General features: G+C 39.8%; 1 protein-coding gene across 3 annotated transcripts; it reads right to left on the reverse strand.

Moving 5' to 3' along the window:
* Positions 1 to 765: 765 nt before the first annotated feature.
* Positions 766 to 25,933, reverse strand: tmco3 (transmembrane and coiled-coil domains 3). 3 transcript variants are annotated; one of them, XM_058792586.1, is made up of 13 exons: positions 25,794 to 25,933; positions 22,724 to 23,140; positions 19,745 to 19,924; positions 18,664 to 18,858; positions 18,022 to 18,150; positions 16,865 to 16,957; positions 15,238 to 15,427; positions 9,163 to 9,280; positions 7,510 to 7,705; positions 5,726 to 5,876; positions 4,568 to 4,647; positions 2,591 to 2,740; positions 766 to 1,361 (listed from the first exon to the last, which is right to left on the reverse strand). In XM_058792586.1, exons 2-13 carry the CDS (start codon positions 23,087 to 23,089, stop codon positions 1,248 to 1,250), a joined length of 1,962 nt encoding a protein of 653 aa, XP_058648569.1. In that variant the 5' UTR covers positions 23,090 to 23,140; positions 25,794 to 25,933; the 3' UTR covers positions 766 to 1,247. The 3 variants fall into 3 exon arrangements, with proteins under 3 accessions (XP_058648569.1, XP_058648570.1, XP_058648572.1); XM_058792587.1 differs by having other exon boundaries at positions 25,788 to 25,924; XM_058792589.1 differs by lacking the exon at positions 2,591 to 2,740.
* Positions 25,934 to 25,983: the final 50 nt, after the last annotated feature.

The raw sequence follows: 25,983 nt of genomic DNA on the forward strand, positions 1-25,983 counted from the left end.
ATACACTATAAAGTTGTGAATAATAGTATCGAAGGCTTTTTGGAAGTCTAAAAACTTAAAGCAGGATCGAAAACTAAATCACAATAATCGATCAAACCCAGAACTAACCAAGAATAAACCCAGAAGGCACTCGTCAGTCGAGTCATCCAGGCCATATTTAAGCCAACATTTATAGTCGTTATTTAATAATGTGATTGGGAGCCAATTATAGAGTATCTTCTTGAGATTTTGATTGATGATTCTCATTGATGGTGGAAGGCATCCACTGACAAATGATTCTTTATAAACTGCCAGTAAAAATGTAGATAAATGGTCACGAAAAATGTGATATAGTTCTGAAGTCAACCTGTCACTCCCCAGTGATTTATCATTAATGTCCTCTTTAACTTCTTCCAATGATATTTTTTTGAACATGTAAAATTAAAGTCATTACTAACAGTTCTCTTTAAAGTAGCAGAATTTAGAATAGGAAAAGGGTCAATAACATTGGAGCCACTTTCATATAATTTACCAAAAAAGTGTGTAATATGGGACGAGATGAGTTTTTATCCTCACAAACAACACCATCAATTTTCATTTTCCTAGTCGCATATTTGGCTGCTCCTTTGATGATGTGTAAGATTGTTTTAGTACGTCACTGAAACGCCGTTATTGTTTTATCATCACACAGTGTGTTTGTAGTTTTTGACCATGCGTATATGTGTAAATTCACAACAATCTCATATCTTGCACCTAACAAATAAAGAAAACCCTCAACGACTGAAGTGAAGTTTGTCATTTTATTTTTTGATCCTGACGGAGAATCAACAGTCCAGAGAAATGATTCAGAGTATTCCAGTTATGTCTATGATTAATTTAACTTATGGTCCCACTCAAGTGCTGAGAGTTCAACTTCAGCATGAATCACGAATGAATACGGTCAAGCGTCTGCTGTGAATCATCTTCAGTGGATTCGTATATATATCTCCACTTACCCACATCTGAGCCGCTTTCCTTCATAACAGGTGCATTGTTTGGCTCGTCTGCTGACATCAGCTCGTTTCAAGGCACGTATTACACAAATAAATAACGTTTGCTCATATATAACATATTATAACAGACATGATGACATGTTATAAAAGCATTTCGCAAGCTGTGCCCTTTTCTTTCATTACTGTGAAAATATTTCTTATATTAATGCCTTGCCCTTCCGTTTGTCATCAATATGATGCATTAATGTGAGATGCGTCATTCTAGCGTAACGCAGCTCAGGTGAGCGGTTTCCTCTCGGCCCGCGGGACGCATCTGAGCGTAGCGGCTCTCCATAAGACCGGAGCGAGGAGGAGACTCAAGGTGGAGACGCTGAGAACCAGCAGATAAACCTGTGAGGAGGAGATGACGGAGATGTAGCTTCAGTTAAGGTTATTAGAGTTAACTAAAACTTAAAAAAAGAACATTTTCATTACTTTAAAGTAAAAAAAATGACAATTAAATATTAAAAACAAATTATTTTTCAACATTTTTCATTGATGTACTAAAATAGCTAAAACTGAAATAAAATGAATAAAAACTATAGACATTTAAAAACTAATAAAAATTACAAAACACATTAAAAATAAAACTTTTAGTAAAATTGAAATGAAAACAGAAAATACATATTAAAAAATAGTATCTCAATGATACTAAAAACGTTATTATTTTAGTATAATTTATATAGTATTATAGTTTTATAGTTAATATTTTGAATTAGCTTTTATTTTTAATTTTAGTTTAAGTTTTAGTAATTCTGTTATGTGCTTCTGTGAATTTTATCCATTTTTGTTGTTTTTGTTATATTTCTATTCAGCTTTAATTGATTCATATTTCAGTTAAGAGAACATTATAACTTGTTTTTACTTCACAACATCAGTCGAGTGTTTGAAATAACTTCCTTTTGTGATCTGATGTGGCTTCTTATCACAGAATAAGGCAGAAAATATATTCTATACTGTATGTATACTCTATGTTGATTACAAAAGGCTTACAAATATACTTGGCTTGAAGAACACAGATAAACCATATATTGTCGCAGGCGAGTGTTTATTGTCCTTATATTTTATCATTCAAAATGTTTAACGTTATGTCTTCTTTTTATTCAGTTACAGCGATAGTGATGCTTTTGACCATATTATGGATTTCCTGGAACGTCATCGGTTCTATTACTTCTGTGATGCATAAGTGGATTTTCTGAGCGAGGGCGCCCTCTGGCGTCCAGTATTACATGTGTTTATAGCACTCAATAATGGCCAATCCATCCTATTTTGGGTACAAATCGGAAAAATAATACCTCTCTTAATAGATAAAGAAATGTTAAGCAGACATATAATAATCCACGCTTTTTCCAGTGTACAGAGGTTTAGAGGAGTTTTTTGTTGTTAATTTGTTGCAAAAAAATACTGATGTGCCAAGCTATTAGAACCCAAAAACCGTGGTTAAAAACCGTGGTGCGTATTGAACCGTGGACTAACTGTATTGTTGCATCCCTAGATCCAACACTGACAGCTTTCTGGGAGCAATAAGAGAGAAGCAGACATCAGTGTTCAGATGAATGCAGCGAGATCAGATCACTGACCTCTCGAGAGATGATGCCGGCCCGACGCGCACGACTGCCCAGAACCAAGGAGAACTCGCTGACCTGCGCCAGTCCGGCCGACACCAGCCAGCGGAGGTGACGCGATCCCGGAGGAAGAATTGCGGACAGAACCACCACCGCCATTATGAACTGACAACAAAACATCAGACCAGAGTGAGATTCACATCCATGGAAAGCAGGGGTGTCACGATACACGTATTTGCATTGAACCGTTTGGTACGAGGCTTTCGGTTCGGTACGCGTTACAAACCCAACGATTCGTGGGACTAACCCCATTACATTTGGAAAATAAAAGAGCTTAAAGTGCATGGAATATAATCGACAATCAACAATACCCAGAGATATTGTCAAAAACATCAATTATTGGCAATATTAAGGGGATTTGGCATTTTCAGTTTCCAATTAATCCTGTTATTACATTCTTATTTTGTAGTGCTGTCAAACAATTAATCGCAATTAATCACATCCAAAAACAAGTTTTTATTTTTGTATAAATACACACACATGCATGTACATATTTAAGAAAAATATGTTGTTTATTTTAATATATATATATATATATATATATATATATATATATATATATATATATATATATATATATGTAAATATTTTAAATACATACTCTATGTGAGTGTATTTATATATAGCTACATAATAAATGTACACAGTACACACACATATATTATGTAAACAATTTATTTTATTTTGGATGCGATTAATCGTTTGACAGCACTATTATTTTTATTAGGCCTATTATTATTATTATTATGAAGTTACTTTTATTATTAAATTGAAATTACAATGAATTTGCCCTGCAATATTTGTTTTGTTTTACTATGTACAGGCCACAAGAGAAACATTAAGGGAATAAATTAAAAGTTTGCTATATACAGTTGAGGTAAAAAGTTAACACCCCCCTTTCAGAATCTGCAAAATGTTAATTATTTGACCAAAATAAGAGGGATCATACAAAATGCATGTTATTGTTTATTTAGTACTGACCTGAATAAGATATTTCACATAAAAGATGTTTACATATAGTCCACAAGAGAAAATAATAGTTGAATTTATAAAAATGACCCTGTTCAAAAGTTTACATCCCCTTGACTCTTAATACTGTGTTGTTCCCTGAATGATCCACAGCTGTGTTTTTTCTGTTTAGTGATAGTTGTTTATGAGTCCCTTGTTTCTCCTGAACAGTTAAACTGCCTGCTGTTCTTCGGAAAAATCCTTCAGCTCCCACAAATTCCTTTTTGTGTATTTGAACTCTTTCCAACAATGACTGTATGATTCTGAGATCCATCTTTTCACACTGAGGACAACTGAGGGACTCGTATACAACTATTACAGAAGGTTCAAACGCTCACTGACACTCCAGAAGGAAAAAACATGCATTAAGAGCCGGGGTGTGAAAACTTTTGAACAGAATGGAGATGTGTACATTTTTCTTATTTTGCCTAAATATCATATTTTTTCATTTAGTACTGCCCTTCAGAGACTACAGAAGATACTTACATGTTACCCAGAAGACAAAATTATTTAAATTTACCCTGATCTTCAAATTCAAAAAGTTAATGCGTGGTTTTTCCTTCTGGAGCATCAATGAGCGTTTGAACCTTCTGTAAAGGGGCATGTAAACTTTTGACCTGAACTTTACCGTTTTCAGCATATGTTGAAGTAGATTCGTATCTCGTCATCATTACTCCGTCATTACGTTTTTACTTTCACTTTCTGCAAAGTTTGCAGGTTGCTTATGTGATATCCATTGGCTCTCCTTCATGGTTTAAAACAGAAATATTTCCAACATTGCGACGTAAGCAATTATACCCCTCCCCCCCATTTAGAAAACACACCGAACCATGACACCACTGTGTTGCATCGAACCGAACCTTGAATTTTGCGAACCGTTACACCCCTAATGGAAAGAAATTAGTCTGATATGAAGACGGTTACCTTCATAATGACCAGTGAGAAGGTCAAGACCAGCAGGATGGTCAGCTCATACAGGACGAAGGTCGGGAACACGTGCAGCCCTGCGGAAAACAACAGATATTCAGAACGCTGCTGCAGAAATTTTCATTTCGTTAACGAAAACTATGACGAAAAATGTTCATTCACAAGCTTTTTTCCCATGACTGAATCGAGATGATGACGAGACGACAATAAGGTCAATATACGATAACTGTGACTATATCAACATGCAATTTCGTTGTTGATAAAATGTATTCAAAAAATAAAAACTTTACCAAAATAGTTTTATTTTCGACAAGAAAGCTGGAGTTTAGCGATCTAAATGAAAGCGTCATAATTCAGCCGGTCTGTATTCTGTCATCTTGACTATATTGTTTGCGATTGTGTTTTCTGAATAAATGCACTTACTCAAACGCTGTTGTTTTAATAGAGAAACATAGAAAATTGCATTTTGGAGTTATTGGAATTACTATTAGGAATTTCACTGTTATAATATTTTTCATTTGTTTTACCAGTTTTCATAATGCAGATAGAGAGAGTGCATAAGTCTTTGATATTAATTTACATAATAAATAGCCAATAATAAATCAGTACACTAGATAAGGTAAAATAGACCATGTGTATGAGTCGACATTCTACTGATTTGTGTTTACTGGTGAAAGTGCAATACCTGAAATGCAAATTTCTCAAATGACAACAATCATTACGATTATAATTTTGAGCAAAAATAATTTGACGAAAGCATGACGAAAATGTGACTAAGAGTTAATTGACTAAAACTCTCAGACATTTCGTTGACTAAAATGTGACTGAACAAAAACAGGACAAGGCTGCCTAAATATGATAATATTTAAAACATACATTTGAGACAGGACTAAGACTAAAGGTCCTCGTACAATGAGTCCGAAATTTTCATGTGTGTTTTTTAGTTTTTTTCGTATTCGTCATCCTTTCCTATCAAAATGCTTGGTACGGATGCGAAAACGCAGAAAATCGAATTTCGGACTCAGTGTGCAAAGACCTTAAGACTAAATTAAATATGGCTGCCAATATAAACACTATGCAGTAGATCACATTCAATATTCATTCATAATTCCCATTATGCAGTTATTTATCATCATAATTCACAGCTCCACTCACCAATCGATGCAAAGAAGATGATGGCCAGGAAGTCTCGGATTGGTTCGGTGCAGCTCATGACCTCAGTAGTGACCATGTGACCTTGTGAGGAGAGCAGCGCTCCTGCCAGAAAGCAGCCCAACTCCATCGACACGTCCATGAACTCGGTCACCTGAAATATGAGCGTTACGAGATTAAACCGGAGGAGAGCAACGCTCCAGCACGCTATGATCACGAGCCGCTAGGGCTGGCCGATTTTTCAGACTTCTTCGATGAATTCGCATTTGATGTTTTGCCACGATTTTATGTTTTAGAAATCGAGGAATCGTGATTTTGAATAGAAATTAGGGATGCACAATATTAGATTTTTGCCGATATCCGATATGCCGATATTTTTCAACTCATTTTGGCCGATAGCTGATGCCGATATATTTCCATTTGTTTGGAAACAACACCAAGTCTCTCCTGTGCAGAAGTTATAAGCAAATTATTTTTAATTTTGGTTAGCTTTTAACAAGAACTTATTTAGAATTCTTTATTTATAAGAACTTATTTAGAAGTTCTTTTATTTGACAGTACATTGAAGTTTTGAAAATAATTATAAATAAACTATATATCAATCACATTTCCAGAAAAATGCAGTAGTAACCTTAACATTTTATTTTAAGATTTAACATTTGTAAATGGTCTAAAGTAAAAGAGTTGTAAATCTTTTAGAGCTAATAATTTGTTTAAAAATATATATATATATAACATATTACACATTAATGAATAAATCCGTATATACACAATTATTAAGTGTCATGTTTGTGATTTTTTTATTCATAAGCTATAGCTTCCGACCTTTAAAATAAAATGTACTCATGATTTTATGATATCAATTACTGCTTGATTTAATCAGTCTAAAAGTTATTTTTGTATTTTACTTTAAAAGGTGGGGTATGTATTTTTTCAAAAACGCTTTAGAAAACGAGTCGGGGACGAGTACCAAAACAAACTTGTAGCCAATCAGCAGTAAGGGGCGTGTCTACTCATGATGCGGGGGTGAGAGAGCTCAGTGCACAGGACGGACATTAGCCGAGCGACGACAGAAAGATAGAGATGGCAGATAAAAAACAAAAGAGGAAAACGTCTGCGGAACAAAAGAAGGCTTACACCGTGTGTACACCGGGCGCTGCACCGCAACAGCTAAAGTCTGCCTACACTGGACGCGACAAAGCGTGTTTGTTTTGGTGATTTCAAATATCAACATTGGCAACCAGAAATCACTTACCCCACCTTTAATTTTAATAGCGCCCTCTACGGAATTAAAACTCCTTACCAAACGGGCATTAGGATCCGGAGGAGGCTGCCACTGCTTACTGTTTATTAAAAGCAGCGATCCAAAACAGTGAATGTAATCATCATTCAGTGAGTCACACTGCTGACGTGATCTAATCACTAGCACACCCTGAGCACGTGTGAGTTATTCCTCTTATCAGCAAGACATATCACCATTATTTTTCATATCGGGCCGATGCTGATATTTACATTTAAAGCCATTATCGGCCGATTCCGATATCGGTTCGATAATGTCGTGCATCCCTAAAAGAAATATTACCAAATGTTAGAGTTAGACACTTTGACAATATGCCAGTGATATCAGTAAAGAGAAAAGAACGATCCAATTCGTGATTAACCACTCACGTGTGAAGCGCTCATATCGCAAGGCGCCGTTCACACAGAATGCGCTTTTGCGTTGACAAAGATGCAACGTGCAAGAGATTTAATTTTTTGCCATAGCACCCAGCCCTGCGAGCGCTCACCGTCAGCATCAGGAACACAAAGGCACTGGTGCCCAGCACTAGTATTTCCTTGTTCCCTTTGCTCTCCGCATGCAGCTTCCTGTAGAAGGGACCGACCAGATGAGAGCGCAGAATCCAGCACATCAGCAACACGGCCGCCAGCGACACCAGAACCCGAGCCAGCAGAACCAGCACACGCAGCGCTCCCATCAGCACGCTGCCCACAAACACATGCATATACACACAAACATAAACATATATTCATATTCACTCAATTTTTTGTATTTTGACAATTTAACCCTAAAAAGGGGAAAACCATAAAGAGACATCAGAAAATTAATTTATTGCTATTTTCCACCTTATTGTGAAAAAATACAACTTTTTTAACATGACTCTTATATTTGATTTTTACACTGAATTGCCAAAAGTATTGGCACCCCCTTCTAATGAACTGGTTTGACTACTTTAGTCATTTCCATACAAATCTTAATGTTTAAGCATATAATGATATTTTAGGGAATGCTTCTAATTTTACAGCAACAGTTAGGACAGGACCCTTTTCTATTCTAACATGACAACGTGACGTACTGACGCAGCGGCATGCTTGAATTCCCCAAGAAAACCTACTAGTACCACTCAAATTATAAAACATTATTATAATAAGCTTACCGTTGTGAATCAGGTTAAGGTAAGGCGATAGTTTTGAACACTGGCTGGTTGTGAACTTGCTCAAAAACTGATTTCGGATCATTTTTAACCAAAAAAAGGTTACAGACTGCAGCTTTAATTTGAAAAATAATTTATTTTTAAATGTAAGCTTTAAGCTTAATTTTTTACATGTTTCATTTTACTTATGCAAATATTTTTCTTTCAATAAATAAATTTAATAAACACACTGCCAACCAAAAATTTGTGTTTTAATGTTTCTGAAAGAAGTCTTTTCTGTGCATTAAGGCTGCATTTATTTGATTAAAAATACAGTAAAAATTGTGAAATATTATTACTTTAAAAAATAGCTGTTTTCTATTTTAATGTCTGTTAAACTGTAATTTATTTCTGTGATGCACAGATGTTTTTTCAGCGTCATTACTGCAGTCTTCAGTGTCTCATGATCTTCAGAAATCATTCTAATATGCTGATTTGCTGCTCAAGAAACATTTCTGATTATTATCAATGTTGAAAACAGTTGTGCTGCTCAATATTTTTGTAGAAAATGTGATACATTTTAGTTTTCAGGATTCACAGATGAATAGAAAGTTCAAAAGAACAACATTTATTTGAAATAGAAATCTTTTGTAACATTATAAGTGTCTTTACTGATACTTTTGATCAATTTAATGTGTCACTGATGAATAAAAGTATTAATTTTTTTCTTTCTTTTTTAAATTGTACTTAACCCCAAACTTTTGAATGGTGGTACATCACTATCAAATGCAGGCTTGGTAAGCAGAAGATACTTCTTTCAAAAACATTTAAAAAATCTCATTTCAAAATTCTGACCACTAGTGTACAAATATTTAATAAATGTTTTCGCCATCGTTTCTTTTAATTTTAAGGTGAAATATGACCTGAACTAGACAAAATGATGTCCTTCTGTCCTGAACACGGGCTCTGTGTTACAGTGATAGTGAGGTCGGTGTTAATCGTCAGTGATTGATTTGCATGCTGCGTCACCTGTCCACGTCTCCATTTCCTACTTGAATGAATGTAGGCATCACAGCAATGAACAGACCGAGCTGCACATCCTGCATAACCAGCATCCCCAGCAGAACACTGCTGTAGTCCAGCTCACCTGCGCACACACACACACACACACATAGTGTTATCATGTTTTATGGGGACATTCCATAGGTGTAATGGTTTTTATACAGTACAAACCGTATTTTCTGTCACCCTACACCTAACCCTACCCCTTACAGGAAATGTTTTTAGATTTTCAAAATCTTCATTCTGTGTGATTTATAAGCTTGTTTCCTCATGAGGACCTAAAAAATGTCCCCACTAGGTAAAAATTTACTGGTATTACTATCCTTGAGGGGACATTTGGTCCCCATAACATGATAAATACCAGGTACACACACACACACACACACACGCGCGCGCGCGCACTCCCTCACACATGCACACACACACGCACGCGCACACACACACATCCGCGCACACCCTCACACACACGCGTACACACATCCGCGCACTCCCTCATACACGCACACACACACACACACGCACGCACACACACACACACATCCGCGCCTCCTCACACGCACACACACACACACCCGTGCACTCCTCACACACGCACGCGCACACACACATCCGCGCACTCCTCATACACGCACACACACACACGCACGCGCACGCACACACACATCCGCGCACCTCACACACACGCACACACACACCGCGCACTCACACACACGCACGCACACACGCACACACGCGCACACACGCACACGCACACACGCACGCACGCACACACGCACGCGCACACACACATCCGCGCACCTCACACACACACGCACATCCGCGCACTCCCTCACACGCACACACACACGCACACACACACATCCGCGCACCTCACACACGCACACACACACACCCGTGCACTCCCTCACACGCACACACACATCCGCGCACACACACGCACACATCCGCGCACACACACACGCACACGCACGCACACACACATCCGCGCACCTCACACACGCACACACACACACGCACATCCGCGCACTCACACACGCACGCGCACGCACACACACACACGCGCACACACACGCACGCACACACGCACGCGCACACACATCCGCGCACACACACACACACATCCGCGCCTCCTCACACACACGCACGCGCACTCACACACACACATCCGCGCACTCCCTCACACACGCACATCCGCGCACCTCACACACACACACGCGCACGCACACACACATCCGCGCACTCCCTCACACACGCACACACACACGCACGCGCACGCACACACACACACATCCGCGCCTCCTCACACACGCACACACACACACACCCGTGCACTCCTCACACGCACGCACACACACACACATCCGCGCACTCCTCATACACGCACACACACACACGCACGCGCACGCACACACATCCGCGCACTCCTCACACACGCACACACACGCACGCGCCCGCGCACTCACACACGCACACACGCGCACGCACGCACGCGCACACACACATCCGCGCACTCCTCACACACGCACACCCGCGCACCTCACACACGCGCGCGCACGCACACACACATCCGCGCACTCACACACGCACACCCGCGCACTCACACACGCACACCCGCGCACTCCCTCACACACGCACGCGCACGCACACACACATCCGCGCACTCCCTCACACACGCACACCCGCGCACTCCTTCACACACGCACACCCGCGCACTCCTCACACACGCGCGCGCACGCACACACACACACCGCGCACTCCTCACACACACACACACCGCGCACTCCTCACACGCACGCGCACGCACACACACATCCGCGCACTCCCTCACACACGCACACACACACGCACGCACACACAGATGTCAGGAGTCTCTGTCAGATGTGTTGTGATAGAACCAGTTCAGTTCAACAGTAGTCTGCTGATGAATCTTACTGTCTTTATGTATTATTTTCAGATCCTTTACAATCAAATCAACCAGTCGATCGTGTCTGGACACATACAGTCCTTTATAACAACAACATCCATTTAAGATGTGAGCGACGGTTTCATTTTCCTGTTGATTTTGGTGTAACAGACAGTAGGAGTTGTATTTTGACGGGTACCATATTGACAAATTGTACATTGTTGGAAGACATTGTAGTCGTGCTTTAATCATAAAAATGTGAATATCCTCTGAGATTGAAAAGTTCGTCAAAACAGAATGGGATACTGAATGGTCAGCAGACTGAAGAAGTGCTAATTTTCCCTGTAGTTTCAAGCCCATCTAATGCTGAGCACTTTGAGTTTTTCTGAGATGAAGAAGTGAGGCTCTTACATTATTGGTCGATAGTTGACGAGGTGTACCTTCTGTGTGGAGTACCGCTAGAGTAGAGATATGCGGATCTGTTATTATATTCTCATTAAGGACCGCTACCGCTCCGTCTGGTCCTCGCCAAGAGAGCTGCAGTCCTGTGCGCTGGCACAGATCATTTCAGCCAGGAGATAATCGCTAGTATGAAGTTAACAGCGCCCGAGGGCAACCAGTCTTAATACCGATCTCAAGTGGTATAGGATCAGTTAAGACACTTCCACATATGACTTGAACATAGGAGTTATTATAAACATCCTTGATCACATCCACGCACGGCTGTCTTATTTCATCCAATGCATGAAGCATAACATCATGGGACAGTGAGCCAAAGGCATCACGAAAATCCAGAAAAACTGTGAAGAATCTTGCAGATGAATGTTTAAAATCATCAATTCCTGTTTTCAAACAAAAGACGTGCTCATTCATTCCCTGTGTATTAATATATGCTTTCTGTTTTGATGAGAGTATTCCTGATTCTTGAGAGCAAACATTTCATGAATACCTTATAAACTGTCGGTAGCAGGGATCTATCTCTCAAGTTGAGGGGTCATCAGGAATATTATCTTTCTTAGGGATTCGATGGATCAATGCCCCTTTCCATGCTTCTGGTACTTTACCATTCTCAAGACAGGTGTTAAATATATTAGTCAGAACTAATACACACACACACACACACACACACACACACACGCACACATCCGAGCGCACACACACACACTCACACACACGCGTACACACATCCGCGCACTCCCTCATACACGCACACACACACACGCACGCGCACGCACACACACACACACACATCCGCGCCCTCCCTCACACACGCACACACACACACACCCGCGCACTCCCTCACACACGCACGCACACACACACACATCCGCGCACTCCCTCATACACGCACACACACACGCACGCACGCACACACACACATCCGCGCACTCCTCACACACGCACACACACCGCGCACTCCTCACACACACACACGCACACCCGCGCACTCTCACACACGCACACACACGCGCACGCACGCACGCGCACACACACACACCGCGCACTCCTCACACACACACACGCGCACACACACACACTCACACACACACGCACGCGCACGCACACACACACACATCCGCGCCTCCTCACACACGCACACACACACACACACCCGTGCACTCCTCACACGCACGCACACACACACACCGCGCACTCCTCACACACACACACACACACACGCACACACACATCCGCGCACTCCTCACACACGCACACACACACGCACACACACGCACACACCGCGCACTCACACACGCACACACGCACACGCACGCACACACACACATCCGCGCACTCACACACGCACGCACACGCACACACACGCGCACACACACACACACTCACGCACACACACACACTCACACACACGCGCACTCCTCACACACGCACACACACGCGCACTCCTCACACACACACATCCGCACTCCTCACACACGCACGCGCACGCACACACACATCCGCGCACTCCTCACACACGCACACACACACACACACGCACACCCGCGCACTCCCTCACACACGCACGCGCACGCACACACACATCCGCGCACTCCCTCACACACGCACACACACACGCACACACACATCCGGCATTCCCTCACACACGCACGCACACACAGATGTCAGGAGTCTCTGTCAGATGTGTTGTGATAGAACCAGTTCAGTTCAACAGTAGTCTGCTGATGAATCTTACTATCTTTATGTATTATTTTCAGATCCTTTACAATCAAATCAACCAGTCGATCGTGTCTGGACACATACAGTCCTTTATAACAACAACATCCATTTAAGATGTGAGCGACGGTTTCATTTTCCTGTTGATTTTGGTGTAACAGACAGTAGGAGTTGTATTTTGACGGTACCATATTGACAAATTGTACATTGTTGGAAGACATTGTAGTCGTGCTTTAATCATAAAATGTGAATATCCTCTGAGATTGAAAAGTTCGTCAAAACAGAATGGGATACTGAATGGTCAGCAGACTGAAGAAGTGCTAATTTTCCCTGTAGTTTCAAGCCCATCTAATGCTGAGCACTTTGAGTTTTTCTGAGATGAAGAAGTGAGGCTCTTACATTATTGGTCGATAGTTGACGAGGTGTACCTTCTGTGTGGAGTACCGCTAGAGTAGAGATATGCGGATCTGTTATTATATTCTCATTAAGGACCGCTACCGCTCCGTCTGGTCCTCGCCAAGAGAGCTGCAGTCCTGTGCGCTGGCACAGATCATTTCAGCCAGGAGATAATCGCTAGTATGAAGTTAACAGCGCTCCGAGGGCAACCAGTCTTAATACCGATCTCAAGTGGTATAGGATCAGTTAAGACACTTCCACATATGACTTGAACATAGGAGTTATTATAAACATCCTTGATCACATCCACGTACGGCTGTCTTATTTCATCCAATGCATGAAGCATAACATCATGGGACAGTGAGCCAAAGGCATCACGAAAATCCAGAAAAACTGTGAAGAATCTTGCAGATGAATGTTTAAAATCATCAATTCCTGTTTTCAAACAAAAGACGTGCTCATTCATTCCCTGTGTATTAATATATGCTTTCTGTTTTGATGAGAGTATTCCTGATTCTTGAGAGCAAACATTTCATGAATACCTTATAAACTGTCGGTAGCAGGGATCTATCTCTCCAAGTTGAGGGGTCATCAGGAATATTATCTTTCTTAGGGATTCGATGGATCAATGCCCCTTTCCATGCTTCTGGTACTTTACCATTCTCAAGACAGGTGTTAAATATATTAGTCAGAACTAATACACACACACACACACACACACACACGCACACATCCGAGCGCGCACACACACACACACACACACACACACACACACACACACACACACACTCACGCACACACACACACACACACACACACACACACACACACACACACACACACTCACGCACACACACACACACACGTCTGGTTTGCTATCCTTGTGGGGACTCTCCATAGGCGTAATGGTTTTTATACTGTACTTACTGTATGTGCTATTGTCCTACACTAACCCTACACCTAAACCTACCCCTTACAGGAGACTGTGCATTTATAGATTTTCAAAAAAACACCATTTAGTATGTTTTTTAAGCCTTTTGAATTACGGGGACATAGGCAGTGTCCTCATAAACCACCTTCACATTGTAATACCTCTGTCATACCCATGTTATTATACACATTTGTGTCCCGTAAACCACAAAACCAGTACACACACACACACACACACACACACACACTCTCTCTCACACACACACACACACACACACACACACACACACACACACACACACACACACACTCTCTCACACACACACACACACACACACACACTCTCTCACACACACACACACACACACACACTCTCTCTCACACACACACACACACACACACACTCTCTCTCACACACACACACACACTCTCTCTCACACACACACACACACACTCACACACTCTCTCTCTCACACACACACACACACACACACACACTCTCTCTCTCTCTCACACACTCACACACTCTCTCTCTCACACACACACACACACACACACACACACTCTCTCTCTCTCTCTCTCACACACACACACACACACACACACACGGCTCTGATCTCCAGCTGATCATGACTCACCCTCCTTGGCTTCTCCTCTGGATGCTCCGGCGAGGAAGCGAGACACCAGCGGAGTGCTGGAGAGAGACAGACAGCTGGAGATGAAGATGGTCTGTGTGGGCTGGAGATCGAGCAGCTGACCCCAGACCAGTCCAGCGACCACCATCAGCAGACTCAGATACCCAGAGCCCTGCAGCGAGATCCTCCACACCTGAACACCAACAATCACCAGCTCACTTTCTGCTCATAATCAGTGCATTTCAATTATTATGCACACTACCAGTCAAGAGTTTTTGAACAGTAAGATTTTTAATGTTTTTAAAGAAGTCTCTTCTGCTCACCAAGCCTGCATTTATTTCAAAATACAGCAAAAACAGTAAAATTGTGAAATATTTTTACTATTTAAAATAACTGCTTTCTATGTGAATATCTATTAAAATATAATTTATTTCTGTGATGCGCAGCTGTATTTTCAGCATCATTACTCCAGTCTTCAGCGTCACATGATCTTCAGAAATCATTCTAATATGCTGATCTTTGGATCTTTCTATTAATCAGAAATGTTACTTGAGCAGCAAAACAGCATATTAGAATGATTTCTGAAGATCATGTGACGCTGAAGACTGGAGTAATGATGCTGAAAATACAGCTTTTAACAGATATTCACATAGAAATCAAGTCAAGTCACCATTATTCATACATTATTCATTACACAATACAGATTGTGTCAAAGCAGCTTTACAGTATTAAACAGGTAAATAGTGTGCCGTTCTCCTTTTTAGTTCTAGGTTGCAACAAAAAAAAAGCAGTTATTTTAAATAGTATTTCACAAATATTTTCTCATGTATTGAGTGACAGCTCTGGTGTTGAGAGAAATCAGGAGTAAGAACATGATCTTACTGTAGTTCTAGACTAAATATCAACATTACTTACTCATCTCACCTGCACTAAACACATTCAGCGTTCCTCACAATCAATAAAAATGACTTTAGATAAACATAACATTTGTGTTTCTTTGCTGAAGTTAAAGTGTTGTACTTTCTTCTCCTGCGTCCTATTCTTCACGCAGTCCAGCCGTATTCATTTCACTTTTGCTGTTAAAGGGCTTTTACATTTGGAAAACAAGAACTTTTAATATTAAAAACAAACAAGCAAGCCCTGCCCAGATGAGAAAAAGTGACACAAAAGACACATTACTTTCATTACAATGAGTTATTCTTTAGGGAGTAACGCAATTTGGCTTGTATTCTATTGTGTTATGAACAACTTTGCTGCGTCTCTTCACACGCTTCCACCCATTTTTATGATTCCACATACTTTTCTTAAAGGGACAGTGCACCCAAACATTCTGCCATCATTTTCGCACCCTCAAGTTGTTCCAAACCTGAATGAGTTTCTTTCAGCTCTTGAACACAAAAGAGGATGTTTTGAAGAACCCATTGACTTCCATAGTACGAAAAAAAAAAATACTATTTCTTCGAAATATCTTCTCTTTTTTTGTACAAACTCACACAGGTTTGGAACAACTTGAGGGACAGTAAATGATGACAGAATGTTTATTTTTGGGCTTTAAGTTTCACTTAATATGTTCTTTTCTGAAGCCGGTTGATTTTGTCTTTTGTTCTTGTCATGTTACACTTGTTCTTACCTTGTGGAGGCGTTCGGGTGAAAACTCCAGACCAACCACAAAAAGAGTGAAGAACACGCCCAGCTCTCCTAACGTCTCCACCTGAACCATAGACTGCAGGAGGAACAGAAAACACAGAATCACACACAGCGCTGCACAAAATGAGCTATTAGTACACTAGTGTTTCCAGCAGCTAAGTCAGTTATTTCTATCTTTTGCTGGAGTGTGTCAGGAGGAGACATTCATTTAGCCATTAATTGTAATGAATCCTGTGATCTGATCATCATCAGTCTGTCAGGAATAACATGAAGAAACAGAACAAACTGAGACTAAATCCAGAAGAACTGTGTCTCAAGACGCTTCAAGAAACCTCCTGCAGAGCTACAGCACTGTTAGCAGTTTTAGGCACTAGGATGCTCTCAAAATAGATTTTCTTTATCAATTAACTTCTGTTAACTAAATCAAATCAACATATGTGTCCCTGCAGCACAAAAGCAGTCATAAGCAGCACAGCTATATTTGTAGCAATAGCCAACAATACATTGTATGGCTCAAAATTATCCATTTTTCTTTTATGCCAAAAATCATTAGGATATTAAGTAAAGATCATGTTCCATGAAGATATTTTGTACATTTCCTACCATAAATATATAAAACTTCATTTTTGATTAGTAATATGCATTGCTAAGAACTTCATTTGAACAACTTTAAAGGTGATTTTCTCAATATTTAGATTTTTTTGCACCCTCAGATTCCAGATTTTCAAATAGTTGTATCTCAGACAAATATTGTGCTATCATAACAAGCTTATTTATTCAGCTTTCAGATCATGTATACACCTCGATTTTAAAAAATGGACCCTTATGACTGGTTTTGTGGTCCAGGGTCACATGTGTTGTGAGCATGCTTTGTGTTTAAAGCAGGTTTTGTCCTCGCTGCACTTGAGCAGAGTTTTTCAGGAGCTTTGCAGGAGGTTTCTTGAAGCGTCTTGAGACACAGTTCTTCTGGATTTAGTCTCAGTTTCTTCATGTCACTCCAGACAGACTGATGATGATCAGATCACATCTCAAAAATCTCACTGGATTATTACAATTAATGGATAAATGAATGTCTCCTCCTGACACACTCCAGCAAAACATAGAAATAACTGACTGTATGTGAAGAGGTTGATCGCTCACTTTGATGCTGTTGAGTCCCGATGGGCCGAGCAGAACCCCGCAGATGATGTAACCGAACATGGGCGGCAGTCCCATCAGCGTACAGAGCCACCCGCAGGGCAGAGATAACATGACCACATACACCAGATCCTGTGCGACCAAACACATGCAGTTAATCATTCATAAGCACATTAATGTCACACGAGACTGCTGTTCAAACAAGCTTGGAAATGAAGGTTTTTGTTTCCCATCTACACTGCCGTTCAAAAGTTTGGGATCAGGAAGATTTTTAATGTCTTGAAGTTTCTTCTGCTCATCAAGGCTGTATTTATTTGTTTAAAAATACAGAAAAAACAGTAATATTGTGAAATATTATTGTCATTTCTAATATTGGTTTCCTATTTGAATATACCTCAAAATATAATTTATTTCTGTGATGCAGTGCTGAATTTTCAGCATCATTACTGCAGTCTTCAGAAATCATTCAGTGAAATCATCAAATACATACATCCTTGATGAGAATAAGAAACTTCTTTAAAAAACACTAAAAATCTTACTGCTCCCAAACGTTTGAACAGCAGTGTATGTGAAAGCGCAGAGCCTGTGATTGGCTCCGGTGACCTGTGAGGACACTCAGAGAGAGGTCAGAGGTCAGGCGCTGACCTTGATGAAGTGGTGGTCGGCGCGAGGCATGGTGGAGTCGCGAGGTTTGGTCAGCACATACTGGTTATTCTGAGAGTCGATCAGCATGCTGAGCCCCAGATTGCCTTTGGCCGCCTGCCTCGATGCGTTCTTCCTCTTACCGTCCTCCTCATCCTCCTCCACCCTCAGGACGGCCTCCACGTTCACACCCTTCATCTGGACACACAGAGAGATGGACGCCAGCTAACACTCATTCCTTCTCAATTACAGCTAGATTGTTTATATTCTCAGAGCAGTGTTTGACCGTTACTGTCTGAAGTAAACAGAGTATTCTGCAGATAATGATTATTTTCATAATCTGTTAAATCTTGATTATTTCTTTGATTTATCAGATATATATCTGTATTTAAAAAACATAATATGTGACCCTGGACCACAAAACCAGTCATAAGTCTCAGTTTTTTTTTAACTGAGATTGAATAAATAATCTTTCCATTGATGTATGGTTTGTTAGGATCGGACAATATTTGTCTGAGATACAACTATTTGAAAATCTGGAATCTGAGGGTGCAAAAAAATCTAAATATTGAGAAAATCTCCTTTAAAGTTGTTCAGATGAAGTTCTTAGCAATGCATATTACTAATCAAAAATGAAGTTTTGATATATTTACAGTAAGAAAGTTACAAAATATCTTCATGGAACATGATCTTTACTTAATATCCTAGTGATTTTTGGCATAAAAGAGAAATGGATAATTTTGACTCATACAATGTATTGTTGGCTATTGCTACAAATATAGCTGTGCTGCTTATGACTGCTTCTGTGCCGCAGGGTCACATGTATCTTACAGGGCAAGTCTCTTTTGTTTGAAGTGCTAAAAATAAACAAGGCTTGACAGTGCAAGCGTTTATCTCACATTTACAACTAAACACGGATGTGTGTGAACTGTAAAATGTATCTAGGGTCACTGGTGCAAATAACACGATGTTTGCAGTCAATGTCAAGCGTATCACAGATAGTTTATAGATCACAGATAGACCTGTATTTCAGGTTCAGAGTCATTCCTCCTCATCTCTGACGGCTGTGTTTTGAGCTCTGCACCTGTTTGTTGTTGTCGAAGGCGTGTTCCTCGATGTCTTCCTCCAGACGGTCTGCGGCCTTCCTCACGTCCTCCAGGATCTCGTCCAGCATGGACAGGGTTTTGTTTCGATCCTGTGCCACTTTTAGCGCCTCCTGCTGGTGTTTCTCCGCCGCCACCAGCTCCATGTACTCCTGCTCCTCCTGTAAAGACACGATTACTCATGATGACCAGTGTTGGGCTCTAACTAGTTACTAGCAGTGTTGGGAAGGTTACCTGATCTAAAATATAATAAGTACTGTAACTATTTCACTATTTCACAGTGTTCGAATAAGCATGTGTCCTAAACTCTTGAATCATCGGTGTTTTGTTAAAATTGACACGTTTCAGAAAGGCGGAGCATAGAGGAGCAACAATAATGTACAGAATGTGTACAGTTTTTTTAACCTTAAACCACATAAACACATTGCATTACACCAAATAATGTTGTTTTTAGCATCGTCATATGACCCCTTTAAATTATGTAAGTTAGTTACATGTAACTAGTTACTCCCCAACACTGGTTACTAGTAACTAGTTACAGTAATAACATTACTTTTTGCAGTAACTAGTAGTGTAACTAATTACTAATAAGATTTCATAAATAATATTATAGTTACTATCCATAAAACAGCTTGTTACTTAAACTTTCGATGCCTTTACAGTACAACAATCCAATAATTCCTAGATTTATTTTCATAATTTTCAAAACTTGCATGAAGGATGGAATATGAAAAAGCTTACATTCAGCGGAAGGAAATATTGCCATTACTTTGATTTTGTCAGAAGAACATTTTATTTTTGGGTGAATTATATTTTAACCCTTTAATGTTAATAAAACACCAAAACACAAAGAGAAAAATCACTCGCTACTCTTGACTGAAAAACATTAATACAGTTGCTTTAATAGGAATCAGTTTATATAGTGTTTTATTTTTATATTTGTTCATTCAATTTCTTGATTGCTCCTGCTAAATACACCTACTGTACCTGAAAATAAAACACTGTTTGTTTTATTTGTATATTATGCGTATTTGTAATGTGTATCTTTGTTCTCATTTTTTTAATAACAGATAAAATAATGACAAAGATTTTAATCTTCGCACTTTGGCCTAAATATCCACCATTCTTTTTAATATTTTGTTACCTTGAAAGGCTTTGTTGTTTGCCACCTGTTTTAATCCATAAATATTTAGATCACAAAATTTCTGTGAACAAAATGTACATTTTGGGCTCTTTGATCCTTATACAGCATCTGCTAAAATGCTTAATGGACTAAAACAGTCAATTTAAAAGATCAAGCTCAGTATACACTTTATTAATGAAGCAAGCTATAAAGGCAAGCAGATGAGCCCAGATTATAAATGTGACATGTTAAATTTCATGATAAGCATTTTCTTTATAATGAGAAAAATGCTTAATGTACAACTCTGCATGCTGCATTCATTTGTTGTGTTCATCTGGTTGCCTGTATGTAGCATTTATTTTTTTATTAACCCTTGTGCTGAAAATCCTTCACATGATTTGGTGTTAAATGAGCAGCCTTTTAAAAATTGCTTGTAAATCTTTCGTTACGCTGTATTATTATCACTAAATATTGTATTCAATCATTTTTGTCAACTTGTTTTCTTTCAGTTAGCAGGTTTTGTGCTTCTTTTTGGAGCTGACTGATCGCAGGCCTCACTGATTTCCCACTTTTTGAATGGAAAAAGGCATTATTTGTGGATAACTGTCAATATTCACTCAAAAACTTCATAAGCTCTGGTTCATAAGCTCTGATTAATGAGGCCTATAATTCATTAAAAAAAATGCAAACCTGTGCTGATTGAAAGAAAACAAATTGATAAAAAGACTGAATCCAAGATTAGATGATATATAAAGCATAACAAGATATTTACAAGCTATTTTTTGTTGGCCGGTCATTTGTGACGTGGGGAAAAAAATCCCCAAAAAGTACTACAATTTTCAGCGTTTTTGGGGAAGTTTGTAGCATTTTAAGGAAAAATAAAATCCTCTCTGGGACAAAATTAACAAAACACAACTTAAGGGTTAATAATATTTGTTGTGAACTGAATTTGGTTCTCTAATATCACTGTTTTAATGCATTAAGCCACATTAAGTCTGGGGTGGGGCTAAACAGGCACTGATGTAGAGTCTGGGGGTGGGGCTAAACAGGCACTGATGTAGAGTCTGGGGGTGGGGCTAAACAGGCACTGATGTAGAGTCGGTGGGCGGGGCTAAACAGACACTGATGTAGAGTCTGGGGGTGGGGCTAAACAGGCACTGATGTAGAGTCTGGGGGTGGGGCTAAACAGGCACTGATGTAGAGTCTGGGGTGGGGCTAAACAGGCACTGATGTAGAGTCTGTGGGTGGGGCTAAACAGACACTGATGTAGAGTCTGGGGGTGGGGCTAAACAGGCACTGATGTAGAGTCTGGGGGTGGGGCTAAACAGGCACTGATGTAGAGTCGGTGGGCGGAGCTAAACAGACAGTGATGTAGAGTCGGTGGGCGGAGCTAAACAGACAGTGATGTAGAGTCGGTGGGCGGGGCTAAACAGACAGTGATGTAGAGTCGGTGGGTGGGGCTAAACAGGCAGTGATGTAGAAGCAGGCATTGATGATCTGCGGAGGAGGGGTTTATCCACACTATTACATCATAGAGTAGAACATTCCACAAGCTGTGGTTTTGGCAGACTTCAATATAAGCTGTTTTTAGACTAAGGAGAAAGTTTTGAGTTACAGGATACAGGATGTTTTTAAAGTACCTCTTATCTCAAAAGATCAAGGGAAATTTGGTTTCTCAGTTCATGACCCTTTTAAAATAACTGAGGGTCAGTGAAGGACAGCCTTGTTTTGCCCGTCAGGTGGGCACTTCTATATGGGTCGCAAAGATCTTATTGGCCCCAAAACAGGCTTGATTTTGTAGTTGGCGTGATTCCTGCAGGATATCCTCATCACCCACCTTGATGGCGGCTTCCCTGAGCGCCTGCAGTCTCTGCCGGCTGCTGTCCTTCATGCTGGCCACGTCTCGGAGGTTCCCCTTCATGACGCGCTGCAGTCCCTCCACGGCCTGGAAGAGCGAGCGTTCGCTCTCGTTGAGTTCGCGCTGGAACACCTCCAGCGTGTGAAGGCGGAAGAGCTTCTCGGGCAGCGCCAGCGTCTCGTCCCGCTCCAGCACCGTGCCGGCCGCGCTCAGCTTACGCACCGCCGACTGCTTCTGCCGCAGCAGCGAAGAGAGACGCCTGCAGTTCTCCGTCACCCATGGGTGCTGTTTGGGCTGCAGCGCCGCCACCAGGCCGAGGCACAGCACTGCACACAGAGCTCGCATGATCCCATCCACACGCTGCAGATCACAGACGACTCATGCTCATATGTGTCCCTGCAGCACAAAAGCAGTCATAAGCAGCACAGCTATATTTGTAGCAATAGCCAACAATACATTGTATGGGTCAAAATTATACATTTCTCTTTTATGCCAAAAATCATTAGAATATTAAGATCATGTTCCATGAAGATATTTAGTAAATTTCCTACCGTAAATATCTCAAAACTTCATTTTTGATTAGTAATATGCATTGCTAAGAAATCATTTGAACAACTTTAAAGGAGATTTTCTCAATATTTAGATTTTCTTGCACCCTCAGATTCCAGATTTTCAGCTTTCAGATGATGTATTAATTTAAAAAAATTGACCCTTATAATAAAATGACGGAAGAAATGGCCTCAATTTAATCTAAACAAGAGAACAAATTTGTTGCAATTAATTCTTAAGATATATTACACACACATTATTATATATATTTTTTATTTATTTTTTTTGCACATATCATGTTTGGGGCTCTGCATAAACCAGTGTTGTAATGCAAATAAATGAAAGATCTTTGGATTTTCCTCTTAATTTAAAATAAATGCTTAGTTTGAGGTTCATTATTATTTTTCATGAAAAACACAACAACAATAAAACAAACAAAGACAAACTTGCTTATATTAAACAGAAACATTGGCATATAGGTGCTTTTGAGCAATGTGATCGGTGTGTGACTAACACTGATTACCACAGTAATCCAGATCTGTTTGTTTCATAACACTGTGAAGAGCACAGACCACATGGAATCTGTTTTTATTTGGATTCTGGACACTTCCGCATAGATAAAGCTTGCGTCCTCACCCAGCAGATGACCGCTAAAGACCTCTGGATCAGCTGAGCTCACAGGTGTGTCACTAACTAGACAAACAACCTGTGTGTTTACTTCTGTCACACCTACATCCTGCAGAAATACAGGTTTATTCATAACTGAATCACGAGAAAGACATCTGAAAAACTCTCAAATCAACACCGCTCAGGCTCCAGCAGCAGAATTCAGTCCAGCAGCTAATATTGATTAAATAATGATAATATAATGTGGCATAACACGACGGACGTCACACTAACATCTTTGAAAACTGACACAGTATGCATTCTCTGTTGGGAAATAAACGTTTTAACACTGTAAAAAAAAGAAAAAAAGTTGAGCAAACTTAAAAATCTGCTGAAGCTGGTTGCCTTAAAATTTTAAGTTGGCTCAACTTTTTCTTTAATGAAGTAATAAGTAATTATTTATGAACAATAACATTAAATAAGTAGATTTATTTTGAAATATGCATTTTATGAAGCCTAAATTAATATGTGATAGTGACATTGTGAAAGAGTTCAATTTTATTCAATATCACATATTTTAACATTCATTAAATTCCCATTAAATTTTGACTGACAGAGGAATATTCGTGAGTGGGAGGAGCTTCTACCAAAAACATGAATAATATAATCAAACGTGCTGTCTATGGTTAGGTTTTATTAATTAAATCATTTCTTTGGCCAAATTTCCCATTCATAAATGCTAGTTTTCTGATAAGAAACCCAACTTTATAGTTTCGTTGACTTAAGCAAAATTAAACATTGACAATATTAGAGACTCTTTGAATAATAAGCTAAAAGTTTGTGAACTTTATTTTTATACACGCTTGTACTTTTTCTTATTTTTAGACTTCTACCTCCAGCAACTTTTATTTATTTTCATCAGCTATTGTTTTTATCGTTTCTTGTTTTATGGATCATACAAATTATCTGTACACTACCGTTCAAAAGTTTGGGATCAGTACATTTTTTTCTGTCTTTTTTTGAAAGTAATGAATACTTTTATTCAGCAAGAATGTGTTAAATGGATAAAAATTGATAGTAAAGACTTATATTGTCTTAGATTTTAAATGAATGCTGTTCTTTTTAACTTTTTATTAATAAAGGAATCCAGAAAAAAGTATCAGTTTTCAAAAAATAAAAAATAAAAATATGAAGCTGCACAACTGTTTCCAACATTGATTATAAATCAGCATATTATTATGATTTCTGAAGATCATGTGACTCTGAAGACTGGAGTAATGATGCTGAAAATACAGTTTTGATCACAGAAATAAATGACATTTTAAAGTATAATAAAACAGAAAACCAATATTAGAAATTGAAATAATATCTCACAATATTACAGTTTTTTCGATCAAATAAATACAGCCTCGATGAGCAGAAGAGACTCCATTAAAAAACTTTAAAAATCTTACTGATCCCAAACTTTTAAGAAGCAGTGTATAGCTATAACTAAATTCTTCCAGTTGAACAAATGCATAATAGCTAAACTAAATGTACAAAATATGATTAAAGATAACGTTTTTTGAGATCCGACATCTCGTTTAGATTTTTAATAAAATATTTAATCCATATTCTGAATGCAATATGACAGAGAATGACACACATTAGCATCAGAGACAGTCGATGACGTGTTGTTGATGTTTAAGAATCATTTCACTTAATAACCGACTAACGTCAACCGACTTCGCGTGACTATAAATATGTTATTGAAAGTATATATATATATACCGTCCATCAAACGCGTTAACGCTGTCTAAACAATCCACTTCAAGTAACGTTTCGTTTATAAACGACATTCTGCAAGATAATATCAGCGCTAATGCAAAGAGACAGAGAGGGCACTCACTCATACCTGGTAAGTGCTGTTAACCGGCGGAGCTCGTCAGTGAATGAAGGAAACAATCGCGCTCTTGTGACGCCACGCACCGCACCGCGAGCGAGCGCCGACCTCCGGCGACTCTGAACCCGGCAGACCGCTCCCGCCAGCCGCCCTCCGCCGGAGAGATCCGGTCACGCGCGTTCTCCAGTAAACTACACCGAAC

This window comes from Onychostoma macrolepis, chromosome 01, assembly GCF_012432095.1.
Source record: "Onychostoma macrolepis isolate SWU-2019 chromosome 01, ASM1243209v1, whole genome shotgun sequence".
NCBI classification, from domain to species: domain Eukaryota; kingdom Metazoa; phylum Chordata; class Actinopteri; order Cypriniformes; family Cyprinidae; genus Onychostoma; species Onychostoma macrolepis.